The sequence below is a fragment of the Coregonus lavaretus genome (genome assembly GCF_964263955.1).
Source record: "Coregonus lavaretus genome assembly, chromosome: 7".
Lineage (NCBI taxonomy): Eukaryota > Metazoa > Chordata > Actinopteri > Salmoniformes > Salmonidae > Coregonus > Coregonus lavaretus.
In genome coordinates, this window is record NC_139994.1 from 10961902 (window position 1) to 10986502 (window position 24601).

General features: G+C 42.5%; 1 protein-coding gene across 1 annotated transcript in view; it reads left to right on the top strand.

Annotated features, from left to right (window-relative positions):
* Positions 1–2569: 2569 nt before the first annotated feature.
* The window catches only part of LOC311131885 (gamma-aminobutyric acid type B receptor subunit 2-like), a gene marked incomplete at both ends in the record, with an annotated part of 203946 nt that continues 181914 nt past the window's right edge, over positions 2570–24601 (top strand). The window contains one exon of the mRNA XM_084165004.1: positions 2570–2881. Within this exon, the coding sequence (XP_084021130.1) occupies positions 2570–2881 (312 nt within the window). The remainder of the gene's footprint in view (positions 2882–24601) is intronic.

Sequence of the window (24601 nt, forward strand, 5' to 3'; positions counted from 1 at the left end):
GCAAGATGAATCAGCTGAATCAACTGAATCAAATGAATCAAATCAATTGAACAGACGGTTCTGACAAACAACAGCGACATGTATTCTTAAATTCAAAAGCTCCTAGTGTCTAACTTTCTGGTTCTTAAATTTGGAGAGACCTACTTGGTATTTCTTTAGATGTTGCCGAGCCCCGGATCGGACCACACAAACGTTTATACTATATTAGTAAGAACTTGGCTTACCTTTTAAAAGCGGCCGCTTTTGTTTGTATGGTCCGTCCAAGCCGTTTCACAACCGCAGATGCACACCGTCTCTGATCCCTATCAGGTCCCATCTGGGGTGCCAAATATGTCGTAGAAACATTTGACTAAGAAATAATCAACTCAAACAAAATATCTCTATAGACACGGAAGCCTGTGAATTCAAGAATTTAGACTCTTTATTGCATAACAAAAAGCCTGAGTTTTTTCTCCATGGATAAACTGTCTCTCTCTGGCTTAGAGATCTCTTTTATACACACAAATAAACAAACATGCGCACATTCCTAACTTATTTTAGTTCTGCACCGCCCTTCTTTTTCAACATCCAGCTGTCACATAATGTCCACTCCAAAAGGTCATGAATGCTTTTTCTATATGAAGCCTTTTCATTCTATCATTCTATTGGCTGCGTAACGCAGGCCCCCTTCTTAAAACAGAACTAATGCAATGCACACTGTTGAAAGCCTCTGTGAAAGAACACATGCATTCATTTAAAACATAGCATACACTTAATGTCTACATTTCTTATTTAAACATATTTCTTAATTATACAACATCAAACATGTTTATTACATTTTACCTTTGGCATCTCCCTACACGTCATAATGATACATAAAATAATCCTACAGTTTCAGGGCTTTGGAGAGCGGCATCCTGCGCATTTATCCCTCAGAAACTCGAGTCAAACGAGACACCGAAATCCCTATTTGTCAGAGTGTATAAAATGTACAGTATATACACCTACTTATATTGTTTGTATTGTGCTTTTAATTCAATGGGCATACAATTTTAATACATTGCCCACCATAGTCAAAGTCGACAATTACTCATTAGGGAAAGAGGTAAGAAACCGCTTGAAGATGCTAGGTGGCAGTGTTTATTTAACAAGGCTTTAATACCAGCATTATCCAAACTACGGCTGATCGGACCTTAACATGCATTCATTGGTGTCTCTGACACTTTGTTTTTGTGACGTTCGACATTCTCTTCTGCTCTCATATTTTTTATAATTTATGAGCTTATGAACCTGGTGCTTCTGTAACGGAATCCCTCGATTGCTTATCTTGTGATTCAACATATTCAATATAAACCATTTTGAAATGTAAGCTATATACTATGTTAATATAGCCTACATAATATTAGCAATAATTCTAGCCATACCATACTGCTCCGTTATTTTAAGTTCCTGCAGAGACTATGCTATTCATGTTTTACGATGTAGGCTAGCCCATAGAGCCATTCCTTGACACAGCAGGCTACATGCAACCCCTCTTGCATGTTTTAAACCCTTTCTGTCAGCTAAACACGAAAGCCCAATAAATCACCTTTGCCTGTTAGGCGGCTGATGCTCGCTCGCACAAGAGCTTGCACCACCCATCCAATCCCTCTGACTCCCCCTCCCTCCCCTTTCTCTCTCTCCCTCCCTTTTTGCACATATATGTTGCTGCTCCCATTCGCGCGCGCTCTGAGCAGCAACAGCATTAAATAAGTGAAGCCTTTTTCAGACACTCAGGCAGCCGCAGCATCGTCGGCAGCTAGCACACACACACTGACACAGCCGCGTGGGCTGTCAGGACGCCGACGCCATCTGATCTCGCCATCTCTGGACACGCTGCAATCGAGATTGCTTTTAAGATGATATATTCAGGCAATTTTAACCAGAATGATCATATTCTCTTCGCCCTGAATAGACTACATATTGTAGTGCGTTAGCACGGATGCTCTACTAGGTTACTCTGCTGTCTCTTGGCTGGGGAAAATACTCCGGAGGTGACTTTGTATCCGTAACAACTGTCACCGAGAGTGGCTGACTGGTCGTCCTCTGTCATCTTGAAGTTGTCTTATTGAGCATCCTACAGACTGTGAATTGTGATGTACTTGTGCCATGGTCGCGCTAGTTGGTGAGGAGAGGGTTTGAGTTGGATACATTTTTAACGCGGAGGGAGCCGTTGTGGATCACGGAGACCAGGGGGAGCGAGAGAACCGTCGGCGCCAATAACACCTTCTGCACCAGAACCGTCTCGGTTTCTTCCATATATGGTACACTACTAAAACTGGACCCTTGGATTAATTTTACAGAATACCTGTCAACGAGAATAGATCTGTTTTAAATTCACTGTAATAGACTTCAATCAGTTCGAGGTTTCTCACTGCGGTTGAACCCCCTGCCAAGGCAAAGGTTGCGGTTTTACAGTTTGGACCATTTTAATAGGCTACTATATTTCCCTCTCGGGTGGATTGATTGACCACCTCGGACGACCCCAACTGTGCGATGGCTGAGAAGTGAGAGCTCGGTGGGATCTGCTTTGGTCGTCCTGCACAGTAGCATGGCCCCGTCCCGACGGCACTGCGGATGGGAGATGACGCCTCTGTCGGGATGTCTGCTCCTGTCCATCTTGGTGTTTCAACCTGCGCTAGCCAAGGTCTGCAATGACTATACGAGGCACGGTCAGGACAACAGCTGGTTCTCGGAGAATGATGAGAAGTTGCCCATCATGGTGCTCATGCCGATGAACGAGTCGGCGCTGATGAGCAGCATTAGTCAGGGCATCGAGCCCGCAGTCCAACTGGCCATACAGCATATAAAAGAGTCACGGAATTACAAGTTTTCACTCATCACCAAAATCTACGACACCGAGGTAAACTCATTCACCCACTCTGCCCCATAGCCTTCGTATCCTATATCATGCATGTGCGTTTGCTTTGGGTTTCTGGGGCATACACGTTTCAGGACGCTTTGGTTGTTCGTGTGTGTGTGAGGGAGAAGGTGTGTGTAGCCTACACTGCCCTGGAGGCAGCGCTCACACAGCGCGCGCCCATGTGGAAAGCGTAATTCTGTCATCATCTGCGCAGTGTTGGAAAACGAATTTTAATTTTCGTAATGCCTGGAGATTGTCCGATGTTGCATTAACATAGAAGCATACAGTATCGGATATTGTTATTCATTTTTGTTGTCATTCAATTTTGTTTAAAAAATAATTGTCATAACTTCTTAAACAATGGCCATTTCAGATTAATTTGCGGTGGGTTGGAATAGGTGCGGCTCACGTGCAACAAACGCGTGATCAAATTACAATTAATCCTCCCTATTTGACGCCTTCATACTGTCGTATGCTTTTCCTACGCTGAAGACAGGTCATTATGGCAGTGAGGCAGAACGTAATTGTTGTCACAATTAGGGACAGGAGCCTATCATACTGATTTATAGCTGCTGGTAAACATTTGAATAACTGAACAAGATACCCTAAAATAGCTATGGCATTATGCAAAGCAATGCATTACTCAATCCCCATCGTTATTTCAGTCACGATTTTATTTCGTAACAGAGGAAAGGTTCGATTTCCTTGAACCTGAAGATCGCAGTAATTTGCTGTGCGATTTCTTGTTGGCATACACACTTTTAAGGATATCAGCATCAGTGTGGTCAAGCATGGGCATATGTGCTGTGCATCCCTGGCACTGTTTCCACACGCTAACGTTTAGCGATTTGTGGAACAAATCCCATTCAAGTCATGAGACCGATATTATAATTTTTCGCGCAACATGTCCAAATCTCCAAAAGTATCTAAAAATGCAAATTCAGAGTCCTATTACTTGAATAATATTTGTGCCACTAATGTTAAACGTTAGCATGTGAAAACAGTGCCAGGGAAACTAAACCATGCACCAAACGCATGGATTTCTGTCATACCTTGTTCATCGTAGGCTGCTTACAGGGTAAGGAAACCAATATGTTATTTTGTCATTTGAGTGAACTATCCCTTTAAGATAAGTTTACTAATCAATATTAGTAGTGTGAAGGTTTTTACATTCTGCTGTTATGACCACCCCTTTGATGATTAGTCATTGTTCAGTCTCAGTAGTTTATATTATTACATTGTATGGAGGCTTCCACCTGTATGGAAATCACTTCGAATGGTTAGAGTAGAATAGATAGTTTTCTTAACAACCATCAATAATTTGAGTGTGCTGACATTACCGCTGGCAAATTGGCTTCAGTGATTATGTGCCCCATCGTGGTGCATGGCCATGGCATAGCAGCGGTTGAGGAGGTGATATCCAGGCTATTATATAAACATTACCTTACCATGTCAACGTGGAAGCAGGTTGAAGGTTAAAGCCCAAAACTGCGGCGCTCACTCGAGCTGATTTAATTGATGTGGTTAATGGTCTCAGGTATCTTAATTGAGGAAACACGTTTGCAAAACGATCGATGTGATTGATTGCGTTGTGAATGATGCTGTTTAAAATTACCCAGATGTTAATTTAGGTGTTGAAGAAGCTTCATTAACTGTTTCAAAAGATTTGTGAGTCTGTATTCTACTGCTGACAGCATTTAGGCATTTATTGCGCTATTTATTGACCTATAAAAGTACTTATAAGACCCATGTCAATGATTAACACTAATCTGGTTGAAGTGTGTGGAAGAATGCTGTCACAGAACACTAAACATAAGTGTGTGTCCCAAATGACACCCTATGTAGTGCACTACTTTTGACCAGGACCATAGGAGGCAGCCTAAACATGGTGAGGTCATGACAGAGGCAGAACTGGTGAGATCATTGCATGGTTTTTCATGTCTGGCGCTTGTTCTGGATATTTCTATAATTCATCCATTTGCGTTTAGCTTTTACCATTCATTCCCAATGTTTTAAACAGTCCTGAGGTTTTAAAATGCTCAGCTTTTTGCAGTGGTTCCACATTCCAAGTGTAGTTCTTCATGTGACCACTGACCATGTTTGAGATATTTCTCTAGTCTAGGGGGGAATTCATATGTGAAAGGGCACAGGTGTTTCCGTGCTGCTGTGAAACAAGTTGAAACAACAGTATAATCTGTTTGACAGTAGCAGGACAGTGATAAGTGGTCAGGAATGCCATATAGCATGCAATTCCTGGAATCCACTCTGACCATGGGATTAAATATACTACTGACATATTTCCCCTGGGTGAAAGATGAGATGTAAACTAGAGGCCAGTGGGTCAGCTGGACATCCGCTCTGTGGAGGGAAGCAGGGAGGGAAGGATGGATGGCTGGATGATTGAGTTTACTTCTATAATGGGCAACGTGCCCATTGAGTTCCAATGGTAAAGGTTTTGTGTTGTGAATATTCTAGTCAAGAATATATAATATACCTCTTCATATATTGCTCAGGAAATCTATCTAAGTAAGGAATATTGTCATGGAGGAGTGATTAACAGGCTAATGGCTTATTGTATTTCCTATGAGGGATAAAATGGTGAAAATCTCCAATAAAGCCCAAAGGAAACATGTTTATTGGTGTTATTAAGAGCTTTCGTGATGAAGGTTCCTGCCAAGGGCAGCTATTTACAAGCAGTTGGAATCCTTTTCCATAAATCCTGCCACCGCATTATACTCAAAAGGTGGGAAAAAAGACAGCTTAAAGTGCAAATTGCATCCATGGTCTAAATAGTAATTACATATTTTTTGAAAAGAAAAAATAGAAAATAGAAAAACAATTGAGCATTAACATGAGATTGAATGAACAGTGATCTCTCGTGTCCTTTGAATAATATTTGAGCTGTGTTATTGATGTTATTACTGTCAATTCTATTCATCGTGGATGGACACCTGTTAGGACGGTGGACATAGTTGAATGTGTTTCTTTCAAGAACGTGACTACGGCCTTGACAGCTTTGAGACGCTAGCTTCAGGCATGATTCTGGTCTGGTTAGACTCACCACTTTGTTGAGTTGCGAAGGGAAGGGTGTGTTATGGAATACCGTATATATTACGGGTTCATAATTATGTCTTATTTTCTCTCCCTCTTTCTCTCTGTCTCTTACACAAAGACACTTGCATGCATGTGCATCCATAAACTCTCTCTCTCTCTGTCTGTCTCTCTGTCTCTCTCTCTTGCTCTCTCTGTCTCTCTCTCGCTCTGTTTTACACACAAACAGGTAGTATGTAATAACAATGCATACAGCAGACGCAGTAGTACCATGCGGTGTGGTGCGGTGTGGTGTGGTATGGTGGGGTGTGGTATGGTGTGGTATGGTGTGGTGCGGTGTGGTGCGGTGTGGTATGGTGGGGTGTGGTATGGTGTGGTGCGGTGTGGTGTGGTGTGGTGTGGTGCGGTATGGTGCGGTGTGTGCTGGGATTTAGCCTGGCAGATGTAAGTAATCAGTCCCAGAGCAGAGTCTCTTTATCCCCTCTTAAGGATCCCCATGCAGGCAGAGCTGCTCCCCAATGTGGGGCTGGATGCTGCTGGGGCTGGGGTTGAGGGCTGAAGCTAGTGCTGGGGATGGGGCCAAGGCTGGAGATGGGACACTGCACAGCAAGCAGTGGGGATCAGATGGCCATTGGATTGGGATGGAGGAGAAGCGTGGACTTGGGAATAATATCATGTCCAAACTCCTCTAACATCTCTGTTTTCTGATAATGCATTGAGCTAATGCAAGTCTGGCCTGTGGTTCAAAGTGTTAGCTGGGAGAATGAGAATGTAGTCAGTGGATTGGGGGTTTTCTGATCTGCTCTGCAGTCGGCAGCACCTCTGTGTGCTGGGCAGCCATCTTCTAGTAGGAACACAGAGGGGTCCCAAATGGCACCCTATTCCTTCTTTAGTGCTCTACTTTTGACCAGGGCCCATATGGGAAGTAGTGCACTATATAGAGAATAGGGTGCCATTTGGAACAGAGATGTACTGTGGTTCAGACAGAGGTAGAGTCAGACACCATGGTTATGCTTCTAGTTCATTGTCACAGGGACTATAATTAGACCCTTGGGTAAAAAGCAGAGCCGGGAAACTCACTATAGGGACAGAGCCAGGTATTTGCTGTTGTCTGTCTCTATGTAGTCACCATGCATAACTGAGTATCCATGTACATACGTAAATCTTTATGTATTCACCGTAACATAAGCATGACTCACAGTCTATGTACATGCATAGATACAAATGTAAAGCTACTGAGTGGAACATTCAACTGGAAAAAGGAACATTGAGTGTCTATTAGGCCTTTCTGTTGCTTTTCCAATGAGGGAATACACAGGGGGCCTACATAGAAAAAACAGCACTGTAGATGCCGTTGTAAACACATGTTAGCCAGGATGCCTCTTAGGGAACCCACACAACATTGTTTTCTCCTGCAGTATGAATGATCGGTGTTGATGTGAAATCTATACCTTCTGGATTGGAAATGCGGGGTGAATATGTGGTGACTTGCCGGGGGGTTGCATAACTCAGGGTTAGAGGCAACATCAGGAGATGATGAAACAGGAGTGAGACGTCACAGATAGGGGAGATGCATGGAATCTAAATCCCTTCATTAGCCCCCCTCACCAGGGGAGATGTGGGTTGCATCCCAAATGGCACCCTATTCCCTACATAGTGCACTACTTATGCTATGTAGGGAATAGGGTGCCATTTGGGACGTAACCTGTGATTTATACATCTCACCCCTTTGCCTCTCACAGTGATTCAACCCGTTGTGTTGTAATTCATGTGGATGGATTCAAGGAAGGACAAAACGTTGCAGAATAGTGGGATATTTCATGTTGAATGCCTGCGCAACTAGCCAGCTGTTGTGTGTAGTTGCTCTTGAAAAGCTTAATTTAAGTATTAGTAATCCTACATGTTCAGAATTGTAAGACCTCACAGCCAGGGATAAAAAGCCACGGAAAATAATCAAACTACTGTATCAATGTACTACAAGTACCTTTTATCTGTGCTATTGTGCCTCTAGTATTTCTCGAATAGAGGAAATTAAAGAGATGCTGTTTTTGAAAGACCGGATACATTTGACTACAAAGACACTTAGCTAGATTTGATCCTGCTCGTGTAAACCCGATATTCATGTGATTATTTTAATAAGAGGACATTGCAGTCACGTGATACCATTGACCTCATGAGGCCATTAAACCATATAGTATGGCCTATGTTTTAAATAATGCACAGTACAGATATAGACTGGCCCTGTGCTTCTGAGAGGAACAAATGCTGCATAATGTCACATTTGTACACACTTTGCAGGAGCCCCCATGGTGCTACAGTAGGTGGCCTTGATAGTTTTGACACATATATGCTTGGGGTTCTCTTTTCCCCTGAGAATATGAGGCATTTTGTCACAAGAACTATTTTTTTTCCATTTCAAGGATAGGTCTATTGGGTTTCAAGTCAAATCAAATCAAACTTGATTTATATTACACATTTCTTACAGAGGATGCATTTCAAAGTAAAATAAGAAAAGGTGAGACAGATATAAAAATCAATAACACACTTTCTCAATTAGGAGACAAGAAAATAGTAAAAATAATAATAAAACAACAGTGGACATGAGAGACTAATGCATGAAATAAAATAAAATAAAGAAGATGTATATAATGGGATAGAATAAATAAAATAGATAGTAAAAGCTTAAGATTTTTCTTTAAAATGTCTACAGTTTCTGAGGCCCTCAGTGTCCAGTTGTGGTCAAAAGTTTTGAGAATGACACAAGTATTGGTCTTCACAAAGTCTGCTGCTTCAATGTTTTTAGATATTTTTGTCAGATGTTACTATGGTATACTGAAGTATAATTACAAGCATTCCATAAGTGTCAAAGGCTTTTATTGACAATTACATTAAGTTTATGCAAAGAGTCAATATTTGCGGTGTTGACCCTTCTTTTTCAAGACCTCTGCAATCCGCCCTGGCATGCTGTCAATTAACTTCTGGGCCACATCCTGACTGATGGCAGCCCATTCTTGCATAATCAATTCTTGGAGTTTGTCAGAATTTGTGGGTTTTTGTTTGTCCACCCGCGTCTTGAGGATTGACCACAAGTTCTCAATGGGATTAAGGTCTGGGGAGTTTCCTGGCCATGGACCCAAAATTCAGATGTTTTGTTCCCCGAGCCACTTAGCTATCACTTTTGCCTTATGGCAAGGTGCTCTATCATGCTGGAAAAGGCATTGTTAATCACCAAACTGTTCTTGGATGGTTGGAAGAAGTTGCTCTCGGAGGATGTGTTGGTGCCATTCTTTATTCATGGCTGTGTTCTTAGGCAAAATTGTGAGTGAGCCCACTCCCTTGGCTGAGAAGCAACCCCACACATGAATGGTCTCAGGATGCTTTACTGTTGGCATGACACAGGACTGATGGTAGCGCTCACCTTGTCTTCTCCGGACAAGCTTTTTTCCGGATGCCCCAAACAATCGGAAAGGGGATTCATCAGAGAAAATGACTTTACCCCAGTCCTCAGCAGTCCAATCCCTGTACCTTTTGCAGAATATCAGTTTGTCCCTGATATTTTTCCTGGAGAGAAGTGGCTTCCTCGCTGCCCTTCTTGACACCAGGCCATCCTCCAAAAGTCTTCGCCTCACTGTGCGTGCAGATGCACTCACACCTGCCTGCTGCCATTCCTGAGCAAGCTCTGCGCTGGTGGTGCCCCGATCCCGCAGCTGAATCAACTTTAGGAGACGGTCCTGGCGCTTGCTGGACTTTCTTGGGTGCCCTGAAGCCTTCTTCACAACAATTGAACCTCTCTCTTTGAAGTTCTTGATGATCCGATAAATGGTTGATTTAGGTGCAATCTTACTAGCAGCAATATCCTTGCCTGTGAAGCCCTTTTTGTGCAAAGCAATGATGACGGCACGTGTTTTCTTGCAGGTAACCATGGTTAACAGAGGAAGAACAATGATTTTAAACACCACCCTCCTTTTAAAACTTCCAGTCTGTTATTCTAACTCAATCAGCATGACAGAGTGATCTCCAGCCTTGTCCTCGTCAACACTCTCACCTGTGTTAACGAGAGAATCACTGACATGATGTCAGTCGGTCCATTTGTGGCAGGGCTGAAATGCAGTGGAAATGTTTTTTTGGGATTAAGTTCATTTTCATGGCAAAGAGGGACTTTGCAATTAATTGCAATTCATCTGATCACTCTTCATAACATTCTGGAGTATATGCAAATTGCCATCATAAAAACTGAGGCATCAGACTTTGTGAAAATTAATATTTGTGTCATTCTCAAAACTTTTGACCACGACTGTATACTACTGTACCCTCAAACCGCTCTGAGGTATTTAAGAATCTAGGGAAATGTCTCTGTCCCATTTTGTTGCTGCATTGTAACAGTCACACTTTCACATTTGACTGATATCAGCCTAAGAATCCTTAGTCTGACAAATTTTCCATGGTTAGATTTTGTACTGTTTGCTCTGAAACAATTTAAACCTGCACATTCAAACCAGCTCTCTCTGACGCTGTTCATCGAAAGGGTCTTACATGTACTGTACATGCCACATATAATTTAAATATCTGTTGTCCATTAGCCGCTGTAGCCGTGACCCCTGAGAGGTCAACTTCCAGCTAGTTACTGTTGTCAGGAGAGACAAGGGTAAATAGGAAGAGATACTGTGGAGAAACAGCTGTGATTTGTGATGCCTTGTGCTTTCTGGGCGTAGCATAGATGTAGTTACTACCTGTAGATAATGCTGAGGCTGGCACTGTCTATGTCCCAAATGACACCATATTTCCTACATAGTGCAATACTTTTGACCAGGTTTGACCATGGCCCATAGGGCTCTGGTCAAAAGTAGTGCACTATGTATGGAAGCTGTACTATCCACTGAACCGACATAGATACTAGAGACCAAGGCACTCTGCTTTCTCACAGCACGAGCTGCTCGGCTCAAACAGGGAATAGAGACGGGCTCAAGGTAAAGGGCGAAGCGTGTCAGAGTAGGAGTGCTGATCTAGGATCAGATCTTCCCTGTCCATGTGATCATATTCATTAGGATCTAAAAAGCTAATCTGACTCTGGATCAGCACTCCTACTCTGAGACACTTTATGAATACTGGAGGATATCTTAACCAAAAATAAGAGACTGTAACCTATTGAAGAGGAGAAAATTACCATCCTTTAATTATTGTACTGTATGATAACTAGTGGGGGCAATTCCATTGACTGATGTTAGAAACAGCAGCTTTCAATTGTATTTCCGCAATGAGGAATTCCCAGTATTAAATCAAATGGTGCAGTACCAAGTCCAACACTTGATTCTAATTTATTAGTAGTGTATTAGTAATCTATTACCAGTCTTTGTGTGGGGAAAACAATCCACATCAACCAATGGTCAATTAACAGGTTACACATAAAACACCATAATAGGCATTGCATTGTCTAATTCACTGCTATTTCCCCCTGGTGGTTTTCCAAAAGATGAGCAGTTCAAATGTTTGTCAGTAGTGTGTTTGTGTTTATGAAAGTGCAGCCTGTGGTTCAAAGTGTTAGCTGGGAGAATGAGAATGTAGTCAGTGTATTCAGGGTTTTCTGGTCTGATCTGCTCTGCAGTCGGTAGCACCTCTCTGTGCTGGGCAGCCATCTTCTAGTAGGAACACAGAGGTGTCCCAAATGGCATACTAATTCCTATATAGTGCACTACTTTCAACCAGGGCCCGTAGGCCTCTGGTCAAAAGTAGTGCACTATAAACAAAATAGGGTGCTTTTTTGGACATGTGTCATCATGCCAATGTCCTGGCGTCTCCAGCCAGACCTAGTCACCATGTCAATTGGTTCTTCCCTTCTCTTACGTACATTCCAGAACTGGGTTCAATACTATTTGAAATCTTTTAAAGTTCCTTGAGCGTTTGCTTTAGCCTGCCTACAGTGCCTGATGGGCGGGGTTTGCACTTTTCCGACTAATTTAATGGCTCCATTGCACCAGGCAAACTCAAGCAAGTACAGTATTTGAAGTGTTTTAAATTATATTAGTCTTTGAACCAAGGTCTGATGTGTACCCAGGCTCCTATGCTCCAATGGTTCCTACCTAATGAATAGTGGAGACAGAGGAAGTTATTATACATGGAGCTGGTGTCCCTGACACCCCCTCTGGCAGGGCGTCAGGGACAAGTGTGTTTGTGTGTGGCAGCCAGGCAATTAGACTGTGGTTGTTGTTCAGTAAATCCCTTGAATACAGCCACTAGCCTCCCTAGGAGCAAAGGATCCTGGGGTAGCTTTGCACACACACACACACACACACACACACACTCACACACACTGACCTTTCCTCTCAATACTGACCCTCAGGGGCCTCCGTAGGGCACTAAAGACAAAGCAGTCATCCTCCTGTCCCATCTCCAGTTTTTCGCTACATTTCATCCCTACTGTTGCCCAGGGCCTCGTCTAGCTAACCAGCAATACAGTGTGTACTTCATCCAATACAACATTCTTTACGACTTAGGGTTGCAAAATTCTGGTAACTTTTCCAAAATTCCCAGGTTTTCCAGAATCCTGATTGGAATTTTTGGAAGGTTACCGAAATTGTCCAACCCTAGTCCTGCTAGAGTACAGTACACTACAACAGGTGATGTGTGAGGTCCAGTACTCAACAACAGGTGATGTGGGAGGTCCAGTACACTACAACAAGTGATGTGTGAGGTCCAGTACTCAACAACAGGTGATGTGGGAGGTCCAGTACTCTACAACAAGTGATGTGGGAGGTCCAGTACTCTACAACAGGTGATGTGGGAGGTCCAGTACTCTACAACAGGTGATGTGGGAGGTCCAGTACTCTACAACAAGTGATGTGGGAGGTCCAGTACTCTACAACAGGTGATGTGGGAGGTCCAGTACTCTACAACAAGTGATGTGTGAGGTCCAGTACTCTACAACAGGTGATGTGTGAGGTCCAGTACTCTACAACAGGTGATGTGGGAGGTCCAGTACTCTACAACAGGTGATGTGGGAGGTCCAGTACTCTAAAACAGGGGATGTGGGAGGTCCAGTACTCTACAACAGGTGATGTGGGAGGTCCAGTACTCTACAACAGGTGATGTGGGAGGTCCAGTACTCTACAACAGGTGATGTGGGAGGTCCAGTACTCTACAACAGGTGATGTGGGAGGTCCAGTACTCTAAAACAGGGGATGTGGGAGGTCCAGTACTCTACAACAGGTGATGTGGGAGGTCCAGTACTCTACAACAGGTGATGTGGGAGGTCCAGTGCTCTACAACAGGTGATGTGGGAGGTCCAGTACTCTAAAACAGGGGATGTGGGAGGTCCAGTACTCTAAAACAGGGGATGTGGGAGGTCCAGTACTCTACAACAGGTGATGTGGGAGGTCCAGTACTCTAAAACAGGTGATGTGGGAGGGACTAAAGCATATGGCACATTGTATCTGTTTTGAGAAGGTTTTTTGTTGTTGTTGATTTTGTGCGGGAGTAATTGAGAAAATTGGATTGTTAGCGGTTAGCTAGCGAGAGAGAGACTGTTTTACTGCTGTTATCAGTGTCCCTGGCCCCGGGCTGGGAGGCCTTTTGTGCAGATACATTTAAGGGCTAATCGTGTATGTCACTGTTTCTCGTAGAATCTTTCACACAGGGCACCTTTCCTTCACTGGTCAGGCCGTTTGGGAAATTTTGGGCAAAGTTGGAGTATACCCACTTCTCCAGGCTCCACTACACCACTGCTGTTAAAGAATGGAAAAAATCAGGAAGTTGGGATATGATTGGTTGATCATATCGGCGGCCATTTAAACTCAGGTCAGTGTTATATGCAGAGATAATCATGACACAGAAGAACCCCCTATAGATATCAGTGACAATCAACTATCCACACTTGGTGTCTCCTGCTGAAATCAGACACAATGATATGAAGAGAGGTCACGAACCATTCCGTCACATTGTCCACAGACACCCTATGAATCTACATTGGCTCTGTTTTACCTGCTCCCATGATCGTGGCCATGCATTTATATTTTGTGTGAATGTCACATAGGGTTTTTCACAAACGACACCCTCTTCCCTACATAGTGCACTAAATAGGAAATAGGGTGCCACTTGGGATGCAGAAATATACTGTAGATCATGCAGAAAAGCCTGACATAGGATCCTGTATTGAGTGTTAATTCTCCAGTGGTGACATTATAGTGATCTGATATTCCTTATCTGAACATTTAAAAGTCTGATATCTCCTGCAGCTTAGAGGAAATAGCCAGTCTTTAAAGCAGAACGACATCTCTGAATATCAAGCTAACACTCCAAATGCTATAAATGTGTTTACCACACACAATGTAGGATTTCAATGCCACACAAAACTTATGGTGATATAATGTTCGGAACAGACTTGTTGTTTGTATTGTATTTTTGGTATGGATGCAGTGCTGGTGGCATCTGTTGATGAGCCTTTTCTGAAGCCATTGTCTGCATCCCAAATGGGAGCCCATAGGGCTTTGTTCAAAAGTACACTCTTAAAAAATAGAAAGGTGCTTTCTACAACTTCAAAAGGTTCTTCGGCTGTCCCCATAGCAGAACCCTTGGAAGAACCCTTTTTGGTTCCAGGTAGAACCCGTTTGGTTCCAGGTAGAACCATTTTGAGTTCCATGTAGAACCCTTTCTACAGAGGGTTCTACATGGAACCCAAAATAGTTATATCTGGAACCAAAAAGGGTTCTCCTATGGGAACAGCCAAATAACCCTTTTGGAAGGCTTTTTTTAAAGAGTGTAGTGCTCTATGTAGGGAATCCGGTGCCATTTGGAAGTTAGCCATTGTGTGTCTGTCTCCTAGATTAGCCTACAAATGAGATGCACAGTCATTCTGAAAGGTGCCGGAGCCGGACCGAGCAGCTGCCTGTCATGAACGTTAAACAAACATTTGCTCTGAGAGAGAGAGAGAGAGAGAGACAGACAGAGAGAGAGAGAGAGAGAGAGAGAGAGAGAGAGAGAGAGAGAGAGAGAGAGAGAGAGAGAGAGAGAGAGAGAGAGAGAGAGAGAGAGAGAGAGAGAGAGAGAGAGAGAGAGAGAGAGAGAGAGAGAGAGAGAGAGAGAGAGAGAGAGAGAGAGAGAGAGAGAGAGAGAGAGAGAGAGAGAGAGAGAGAGTTCTGTATGCACCACTCTCCAAAATGCTGAGGGTAAAATTGATTCCTCGCCATTGTCGGGTCTGGCTTGTGCTCGTGTGTTTCAAAAGCTTCCATTGATCGCTGCCCATGCAATTTACACAGTCAATTAACACATTAAATGTTTACTCTGCTAAGCTGGTTTCAATGTAGAGGGACCACACAAGTCTCTTTATCTCAGTTGTAGGCACTAATGAAAAAAAGATACAACAGATTTCATCAAGGTCGATAGTACATACAGTAGGTAGCTTGCATAAGGGTTGGTGCTCATAGGATCACAACTTAGTCTACCTACTACCTCTTATTGTGTATTGAACTACCTTCCAGGCTGATCACTGAGGATCTAGGGTGAAGTTGCCTCTAGATGCTGATCTTACGTCAGTTTAGCGTTTCCCCCACTAATGGTTAAGGTTAGGATTGGGGAAGGGGCAGCAGATCCTAGCTCTGTACAGTACCTAGGGAAAACTTCACCCCGGAGCGACCTCTGAGACCTGGCTGCCCAGGGGATGTGCACGCTGTGCATGCTGTTGCACATGATGGGACATTATCTGGAATGTTCCACTGTCATGGGAGGGAATTCTAATGATCGTTTCATATGTGTTCTGGTCCCGCCCAGGCACCCACTGTGACTAATGATGTCTGACCTTTGACCGGCATCAAACACATGTCAATCAACGCTGTTGTCCAGACAACGGAATATTTATTATGTTTTAATGTTGATTGGTTCATTTCCAATGTATTCAAGGGGATTGGAAGGTGCTTTTGGCAGTAATTCCTCCTGGAACCATGTTGATTTCATACTGCACACACACACACCCTCTCTCTCTTGACCAACGCAGCCTCACCCTATTATTCATCAAACTCCAATGGCCCTCCACACCAATCAACCCTCCCCCTCCCTCCCTCCCTCTATCCCTCCCTCCATACATCCCTACCCCTCCCCTGAGTGGACGGAAATGAAAGGATTATGAGGGAGGGAAGGGGTGGGGTGTTGTCATTAGAGATTGGACAGATGCCATATGAACGCTGCCGTCTTTCTCCAGGGACGACCGCAGAGTAATAAGCAGAAAGTCTGCCCTTGTCAGTCCTACTCTAATTACATTAAAGCCTGTGTAATTCCAGGACAGAAAATACGGAGACACCCCTGCTCCTTGTGAGGGAGTGTGTGTGGTTACGTGTGTGTGCAAAAATGAGGGCATCTGTGTATGTAGCCTGTGGAGGACTGGCAGTGTGTCTTGGTCTCTTTCTGCATGGATAACTGTGTGTGTGTGTGTGTGTGTGTGTGTGTGTGGCAGAATGTGTGTGTATCACATGCCTCCACAGAGAGGAGGGTAAAGGCCTCTGCATGCTTCCCATCCGAAACATATTATAATGACATTTTGTGACGTTTTTGTTCGTTTTGGACTTCGGTACGTTTTTTTTGGACTGTTTGGGCACACAAAATTTTTTCTTGAGGCAAGCCGAAGTTCAGGTGCCGAAGACTACACCCCTTCGTCCATGATTGGTCAACTGTAGGGATTCTTCAATAAAGTCTTTGTCGTCATTCAACGAAATACTGCACCAAACATTTTAGTTTGATGTCAAATTGCGTGACTAAGATCTCCTCTGCAAAAACATACAAAATAATGACATATTTCTTGCGTTATCTTAGATTAATTCTGACTATTTTGAGGAAGCGTATACTGGCCACGGCGTCTCAAAATGGACAAACCGTACTATTTTTTGTTCTAGTTTTACAAGGGAGTATTAGAGCACACTTGTTCGGTTCGCCTAGCCGCCTTCGGCTAGCCGCCAGCCGAACTGAAGCATGCTGACGCCTTAACAGGATTGTCCTGCCCTGGTCTCTCTCTCTTTTGGATCTGCCAAAAGTTTTTACAAAAATTTGAGTAAATGAACACCAACACTTGGTGTCTGCATCATTTCCTTTACGGTTCTCATTCGGGGATTGGATCAGAGCGATTCTAGATATAAAACCAAATGGATTTGCTGCCCAGACCAATCTTTACACGGTTTCAAGCTTGCCAAATACAATGACAGAATAATCTCTCACAACATTAACTGTTGTTTTTGTGCTTCTTCTTGGTGCCATTTTGAATTTTATGGTTATCAAACAGTGCAAGCGCTTTTCAGCCTGTGTGAGAGAGATAGTAGACTACTTAACTGTATCTCTCTAACTGGCACTGCTGTTGTTGTCCCATTGGGATTTTTTGACCAGCTGGCATGCAATTTTATGGCATGTCACTCTCCGCTGTCTTATTCCCTGATACAGTCTCAGAGTAGGAGTGCAGATTTAGGATCAGTTTTACATATTACATTATAATGAATCAGATTATTATTATTTATTTATTTAGATTTATTTTTTAGGGGGTGGATCAAATTTAATATTGCAAATAGATTGTGGCTTCTATCAATGTAATTGTCTGCATCATTTCCAATCCCCCATAAATCTTTTTTTATAAATATATATATTATTTAAAAAAGATACAGTTGAAGTCGGAAGTTTACATACACTTAGGTTGGAGTCATTAAAACTTGTTTTTCAACCACTCCACAAATTTCTTGTTAACAAACTATAGTTTTGGCAAGTCGATTAGGACATCTACTTTGTGCATGACACAAGTAATTTTTCCAACAATTGTTTACAGACAGATTATTTCACTTATAATTCACAGTATCACAATTCCAGTGGGTCAGAAGTTTACATACACTAGGTTGACTGTGCCTTTAAACAGCTTGGAAAATTCCAGAAAATGATGTCATGGCTTTAGAAGCTTCTGATAGGCTAATTGACATTATTTGAGTCAATTGGAGGTGTACCTGTCGATGTATTTCAAGGCCTACCTTCAAACTCAGTGCCTCTTTGCTTGACATCATGGGAAAATCAAATGAAATCAGCCAAGACCTCAGAAAAAGAATTGTAGACCTCCACATGTCTGGTTCATCCTTGGGAGCAATTTCCAAACGCCTGAAGGTACCACGTTCATCTGTACAAACAATAGTACGCAAGTATAAACACCATGGGACCACGCAGCCGTCATACCGCTCAGGAAGGAGACGCGTTCTGTCTCCTAGAGATGAACGTACTTTGGTGCAAAAAGTGCAAATCAATCCCAGAACAACAGCAAAGGAACTTGTGAAGATGCTGGAGGAAACAGGTACAAAAATATCTATATCCACAGTAAAACAAGTCCTATATCGACAAGGAAGAAGCCACTGCTCCAAAACCGCCATAAAAAAGCCAGACTACGGTTTGCAACTGCACATGGGGACAAAGATCTTACTTTTTGGAGAAATGTCCTCTGGTCTGATGAAACAAAAATAGAACTTTGGCCATAATGACCATCGTTATGTTTGGAGGAAAAAGGGGGACGCTTGCAAGCCGAAGAACACCATCCCAACCGTGAAGCACGGGGGTGGCAGCATCATGCTGTGGGGATGCTTTGCTGCAGGAGGGACTGGTACACTTCACAAAATATGTGGATATATTGAAGCAACATCTCAAGACATCAGTCAGGAAGTTAAAGCTTGGTCGCAAATGGATCTTCCAAATGGACAATGACCCCAAGCATACTTCCAAAGTTGTGGCAAAATGGCTTAAGGACAACAAAGTCAAGGTATTGAAGTGGCCATCACAAAGCCCTGACCACAATCCTATAGAACATTTGTGGGCAGAACTGAAAAAGCGTGTGCGAGCAAGGAGTCCAACAAACCTGACTCAGTTACACCAGCTCTGTCAGGAGGATTGGGCCAAAATTCACCCAACTTATTGTGGGAAGCTTGTGGAAGGCTACTCGAAACGTTTGACCCAAGTTAAACAATTTAAAGGCAATGCTACCAAATACTAATTTAGTGTATGTAAACTTCTGACCCACAGGGAATGTGATGAAAGAAATACAATCTGAAATGAATCATTCTCTCTACTATTATTTTGACATTTCACATTCTTAAAATAAAGTGGTGATCCTAACTGACCTAAAACAGGGAATTTTTACTAGGATTAAATGTCAGAAATTGTGAAAAACTGAGTTTAAATGTATTTGGCTAAGGTGTAGGTAAACTTCCGACTTCAACTGTATGTATTTTTAAATATATATTCCTTTATTATTTTCCCCTAACCCTATTACCCCTCCCTTAATTGGAGTAAACTAATGGACAACAACACTTAGGCTTCTACTTCCAGCTTATACATACTATATACATTTGACACAGTATATTTTACATTAGTTATCTTTTGTTTGTTTCTAGTCCCAGCCTTCAGCTACCCTCAACCCCTCCCATGTATCTCTGAAGACCATCCATGTTTCACAAAAGTTCTGAACCTATATACATTTCACGGACACAGTATATTTGACATTAGTTATAAATTAAAAATAAACATTTTTGCTAAGAGTATTATTATATTAGTGATCGATTGACTATGACTTTTCAGATCACCCAGCAGTGCTATTTGCAGAGTTAACTCCAAGTATATGTTTAAATTCTTCAGCAATTCCTGAACCTGCGACCAAAAAACAAGCTACATATGGACAGGACCAAATCAAATGATCTAATGATTCTGTCTCTTCACAGCAAAATCTGCAGTGCTGGGATGGTTGTACCCCCCATATACAGTACCAGTCAAAAGTCTGGACACACCTACTCATTCAAGGGGTTTTCTTAATTTTTACTATTTTCTACATTGTAGAATAATAGTGAAGACATCAAAACTATGAAATAACACACATGGAATCATGTAGTAACCAAAAAAGTGTTAAACAAATCAAAATATATTATTTAGCCACCCTTTATCTTGATGACAGCTTTGCACACTCTTGGCATTCTCTCAACCAGCTTCACCTGGAATGCTTTTCCAACATTCTTGAAGGGGTTCCCACATATGCTGAGCACTTGTTGGCTACTTTTCCTTCACTCTGCCGTCCGACTCATCCCAAACAATATCAATTTGGTTGAGGTCGGGGAATTGTGGAGGCCAGGTCATCTGATGCAGCACTCCATCACTCTCCTTCTTGGTAAAATAGCCCTTACACAGCCTGGAGGTGTGTTGGGTCATTGTCCTGTTGAAAAACAAATGATAGTCCCACTAAGTGCAAATCAGATGGGATGGCGTATCGCGGCAGAATGCTGTGGTAGCCATGCTGGTTAAGTGTGCCTTGAATTCTAAATAAATCACAGACAGTGTCACCAGCAAAGCACCCCCACACCATAACACCTCCTCCTATATGCTTTATGGTGGGAACAACAAATGCGGAAATCATCCGTTCACCCACACCGCGTCTCACAAAGACATGGCAGTTGGAACCAAAAATCTGAAATTTGGACTCCAGACCAAAGGACAAATTTCCACCGATCTAATGTCTATTGCTCGTGTTTCTTGGCCCAAGCAGGTCTCTTCTTCTTATTGGTGTCCATTAGTAGTGGTTTCTTTGCAGCAATTCGACCATGAAGGCCTGATTCACACAGTCCCCTCTGAACAGTTGATGTTGAGATGTGTCTGTTACTTGAACTCTGTGAAGCATTTATTTGGGCTGCAATTTCTGAGGCTGGGAACTCTAATGAACTTATCCTCTGCAGCAGAGGTAACTCTGGGTCTTCCGTTCCTGTGGCGGTCCTCATGAGAGCCAGTTTCATCATAGTGCTTGATGGTTTTTGCGACTTTCAAAGTTCTTGAACTTTTCCATATTGACTGACCTTCATGTCTTAAAGTAATGATGGACTGTTGTTTCTCTTTGCTTATTTGAGCTGTTCTTGCCATAATATGGAATATTTTTTGCTCATATAATTAAAAAATCTGGTCATTAGGTGTAGGCAGGGCCATAAGCAAATAGGTAAACTGGGATATGACATTTTTCCACAAATAGACATGTATTTTCCTTTCCATGGTAGCAAGATCTTATCTATTTTTGCTAACTTTCTATAAAAATGTATCGTAGTGAGAATTTCTTTCTTTCGGGATATGAATACCGAGTATGTCCACATCTCCGTCAGACAATTTTATTGGTAAACTACACGGTAATGTAAATGTTTTATTTTTTTGTGATCCAATACGTAATATAGTACACTTAGCATAATTTGGTTGTAATCCAGAGAGGTTTAAAAAAGTATCTAGATCCTCTATGAGGCTATGGAGGGATCCAAATTGTGGATTTAAAATAAAACATGAATCATCAGCGTACAATGACACAGCGTACAAGACCTGGATTTCTAGCCACTTGATATTATTGTTGGATCTGATTTTAATAGCTAACATTTTGATGGTCATAATAAATAGATATGCCGATAGTGGACAACTTTGTTTTACTCCTCTTGACAGTTTAATACTTTCTGAGAAGTAGCCATTATTTACTATTTTACACCTTGGGTTAACTTTAACCCATTGTATAAGAGATTCTCCAAAATTGAAATATTCCAGGCATTTATATATAAATTCCAGTCGTACTTTATCAAAAGCCTTTTTCAAAGTCAGCTATGAATAGCAGGCCTGGTTTCCCAGATTTTCCATAGTGTTCTATTGTTTCCAGTACTTGTCTTATATTATCTCCAATGTATCGTCCATGTAAAAAACCTGTCTGATTAGGATGAATAATATTCAAAAATCCGTTTTTAATTCTATGCGCTGTGCATTTTGCTAGCATCTTTGCGTCACAACACTGAAGTGTAAGGGGCCTCCAATATTTTTAATGGACTGGGATCTTTATATTTACCACCTGTGTCCTGTTTCAGTAATAGTGAAATCAGAATGGTATGCCATCCAGCCATGGAGTTTTCCCGGACTTAAAGGCCTTAATTGTATCAAGAGGTTCCTCCTCTGTAATTTGGCCTTCACGTGAGTCTTTCTGTACAGCTGTTAATTTTACATTATTAATAGAAAATAAATCCTTACAATTAACTTTGGTTAGTGGAGATGGAGGAAACTGAAACGGAAACAATCAGAATCAGATTACTATGGGCAGATCAGTACTCCTACTCTGAGTCGCTTAATAAATATGGGCTCAGACCTTTGTCTGTTTGTTGCCTGTGCTGAGCGGCTGGTACCACCTCCTAGTCTGACACTGTTAGTGGTGTTAGGGAAAACAAGTCAGTAAGCCTTTATGTGCAGAGATAACACTGACAGCACTGCCTGCAGATGTACACTACACATTACCGTCTTCACACTCTGCCCCTGCACTAAGTGATTACAGTACTGTACTAGTTCACTTCCCAAAGCATGCAATGCAATCACAAAGGTGCAGCCTGGTTATAGGGATGATAATGATCATTCTCATGCTATCTGAAATGTGGTCCCTAATCTTGGTGTGCTGTGTGGAGAGAAAAGGGGATTCATCTATGTTCTGTGCTGTCATGTCAATTGTGTGTGAAAAAAATATGTTTTCCAGAAATCGCTAAGCACACGTACACCGCTATCAGCTCTCTGGCACCAACATGCATTAATGAGGTAATTTCTCTTCAGTTAGTCCGTCTTTTAACAGACAATATCAAAGAGCAGGCAGGCTCTGCAGCTGCTGCTGCTACAGCCTTAGTAGTGTGAGGCAGGGCCTGTGTGATGGATGATTCTGGGCCTCAGAGTGAAGGAAGTGTGTGTGTTTGTGTGTGTGTGTGCGTGCGTGCGTGCGGCAGGAAAGGCTGGCTAATGAACTGTTACTGTAAGGCCCGGCTTTCATTGCCGTCTGAAAGGCTTCTTTATGGCAGAGGAGCACCACTTAAGGGTTGTCGGTTTTATACCACACACACACCCTCTCTGGGGTGCCCCCTTCTCCTATCCCCCGGCCCCTCCGATCCGCCCCTCCCTGCGGGCTAGTAAAGGGCATTAAACCAAAGGAGATTGATAACAAACCAAGGTTCGCATGTACTGACACACACAGGGCGAAGGACCCTGGACCAGACAACATCAATGGAAGTGTGTGTGTCTGTCTGTCTCTGTCTCTGTGTGTGTCTGTCTGTCTGTCTCTGTTTGTGTGTGTGTCTATGTATTGGTACAAAGCTGCAGCAGTTAGTTGGAAGTAGAAAATAGTAGTGGTACCATGCGATGAGGAGTATATTCCCCAGATAAGTACTGTGGAGTAGCATGTGTGTTCTGTGTCCCAAATGGCACCCTATTCCCTTTGTAGTGCATTACTTTTGAGAGCTTTACTCTGAAAATGTCCCCACATCGATTGGTGGTCTTGAGTCACTAATCCCAACAGCTGGGACAACAGTAGTGCTCAATGGATGTGCAGGGTTAATGTGTTACTGAAATAGCACCCTATTTCCTATACAGTGCACTACTTTTGACCAGAGCTCTATGGGTCCTGGTGTTTGTGGCAGTGCATTTACAGTTAGGGCTAGTGCCTCTAACCTGCTGTCAGGGACTGGTGTTTGTGGCAGTGCATTTACAGTTAGGGCTAGTCCTAGGCTTGGACAAGCACTTTGTTGGAATACAAGCTAGTCTGATTGGGTTTCGGTGTGCCTCCAGTGGATTTTGCTAACTTTTCTCACCTTGCATCGAGTGAAAGTCTTCAAATAAGTGTGAGAGTCTTCCAATGAAACAACTAAACATTTTAAACTCTGAAATTGAGAAGTCTTTATCGCACATTAATAGAGCATTATGATATTTAAGAGACAATTTTCCATCTTTAATCCCATATTTCAGACAGTCAATCTGGCAATCGTCATTAGATGATTCTGGTTTCTTCTGTGCAAATGTTGTCTCCATCTTCCAAATGCACACCGTCCTCTGCCAGAAAACAGATCGCCCAACTGTATAGTATTGATTTTATGACTGGAGGATGGCAGAATGCCTGAAGCTTTTTGACATTTTCTTCTCTGGATATGTCCAAGGACAAAGAATACCACCTGTTCTGGTTTTCACTTTTTTCTTCTCCAAGCATGAAATGGATTATGGACATAATGTGTAGATAAAGCTATTTATAAACTGGGTGGTTCGAGCCCTGAATGCTGACTGGCTGAAAGCCGTGGTATATCAGTATACCACGGGTATGATAAAACATTTATTTTTACTGTTCTGATTACGTTGGTAACCAGTTTATAATAGCAATAAGGCATGTCGGGAGTTTGTGATATATGGCCAATATACCATGGCTAATGGCTGTATACAGGCACTCTGCGTTGCGTCGTGCATTAAGAACAGCCATTAGCCGTGGTATATTGGCCATATACAATACCCCCTTGTGCCTTATTGCTTAAGTAACCATCTGGACCTGTATTTGACCACTAATTGCTTGCTCTCAAAACCTCCTCTCTCTTTTTAGAAATCACTTTTCTATTAAATGGGCTCTTGATCAAAGCAGGATTATAGTCATTTCATCACTATGTCCTGTTTTCAGTTGATTTCTTACAGTGCTAGTATATTCTCCTGTTGCCATGCCAACAGCTCTTCCATTATGGGATGTTTGATTGGCACTGAGGGATGCTTTGAGAACGAGTTCCAAGGATTGCCACTGCCACGGCGGTGACGGCCAATAGCAACCAGTTGTTATATTGCCAGCCAGCGCCTTTTATTAAAATATTTCATTATGTTTGGAACTGCAGC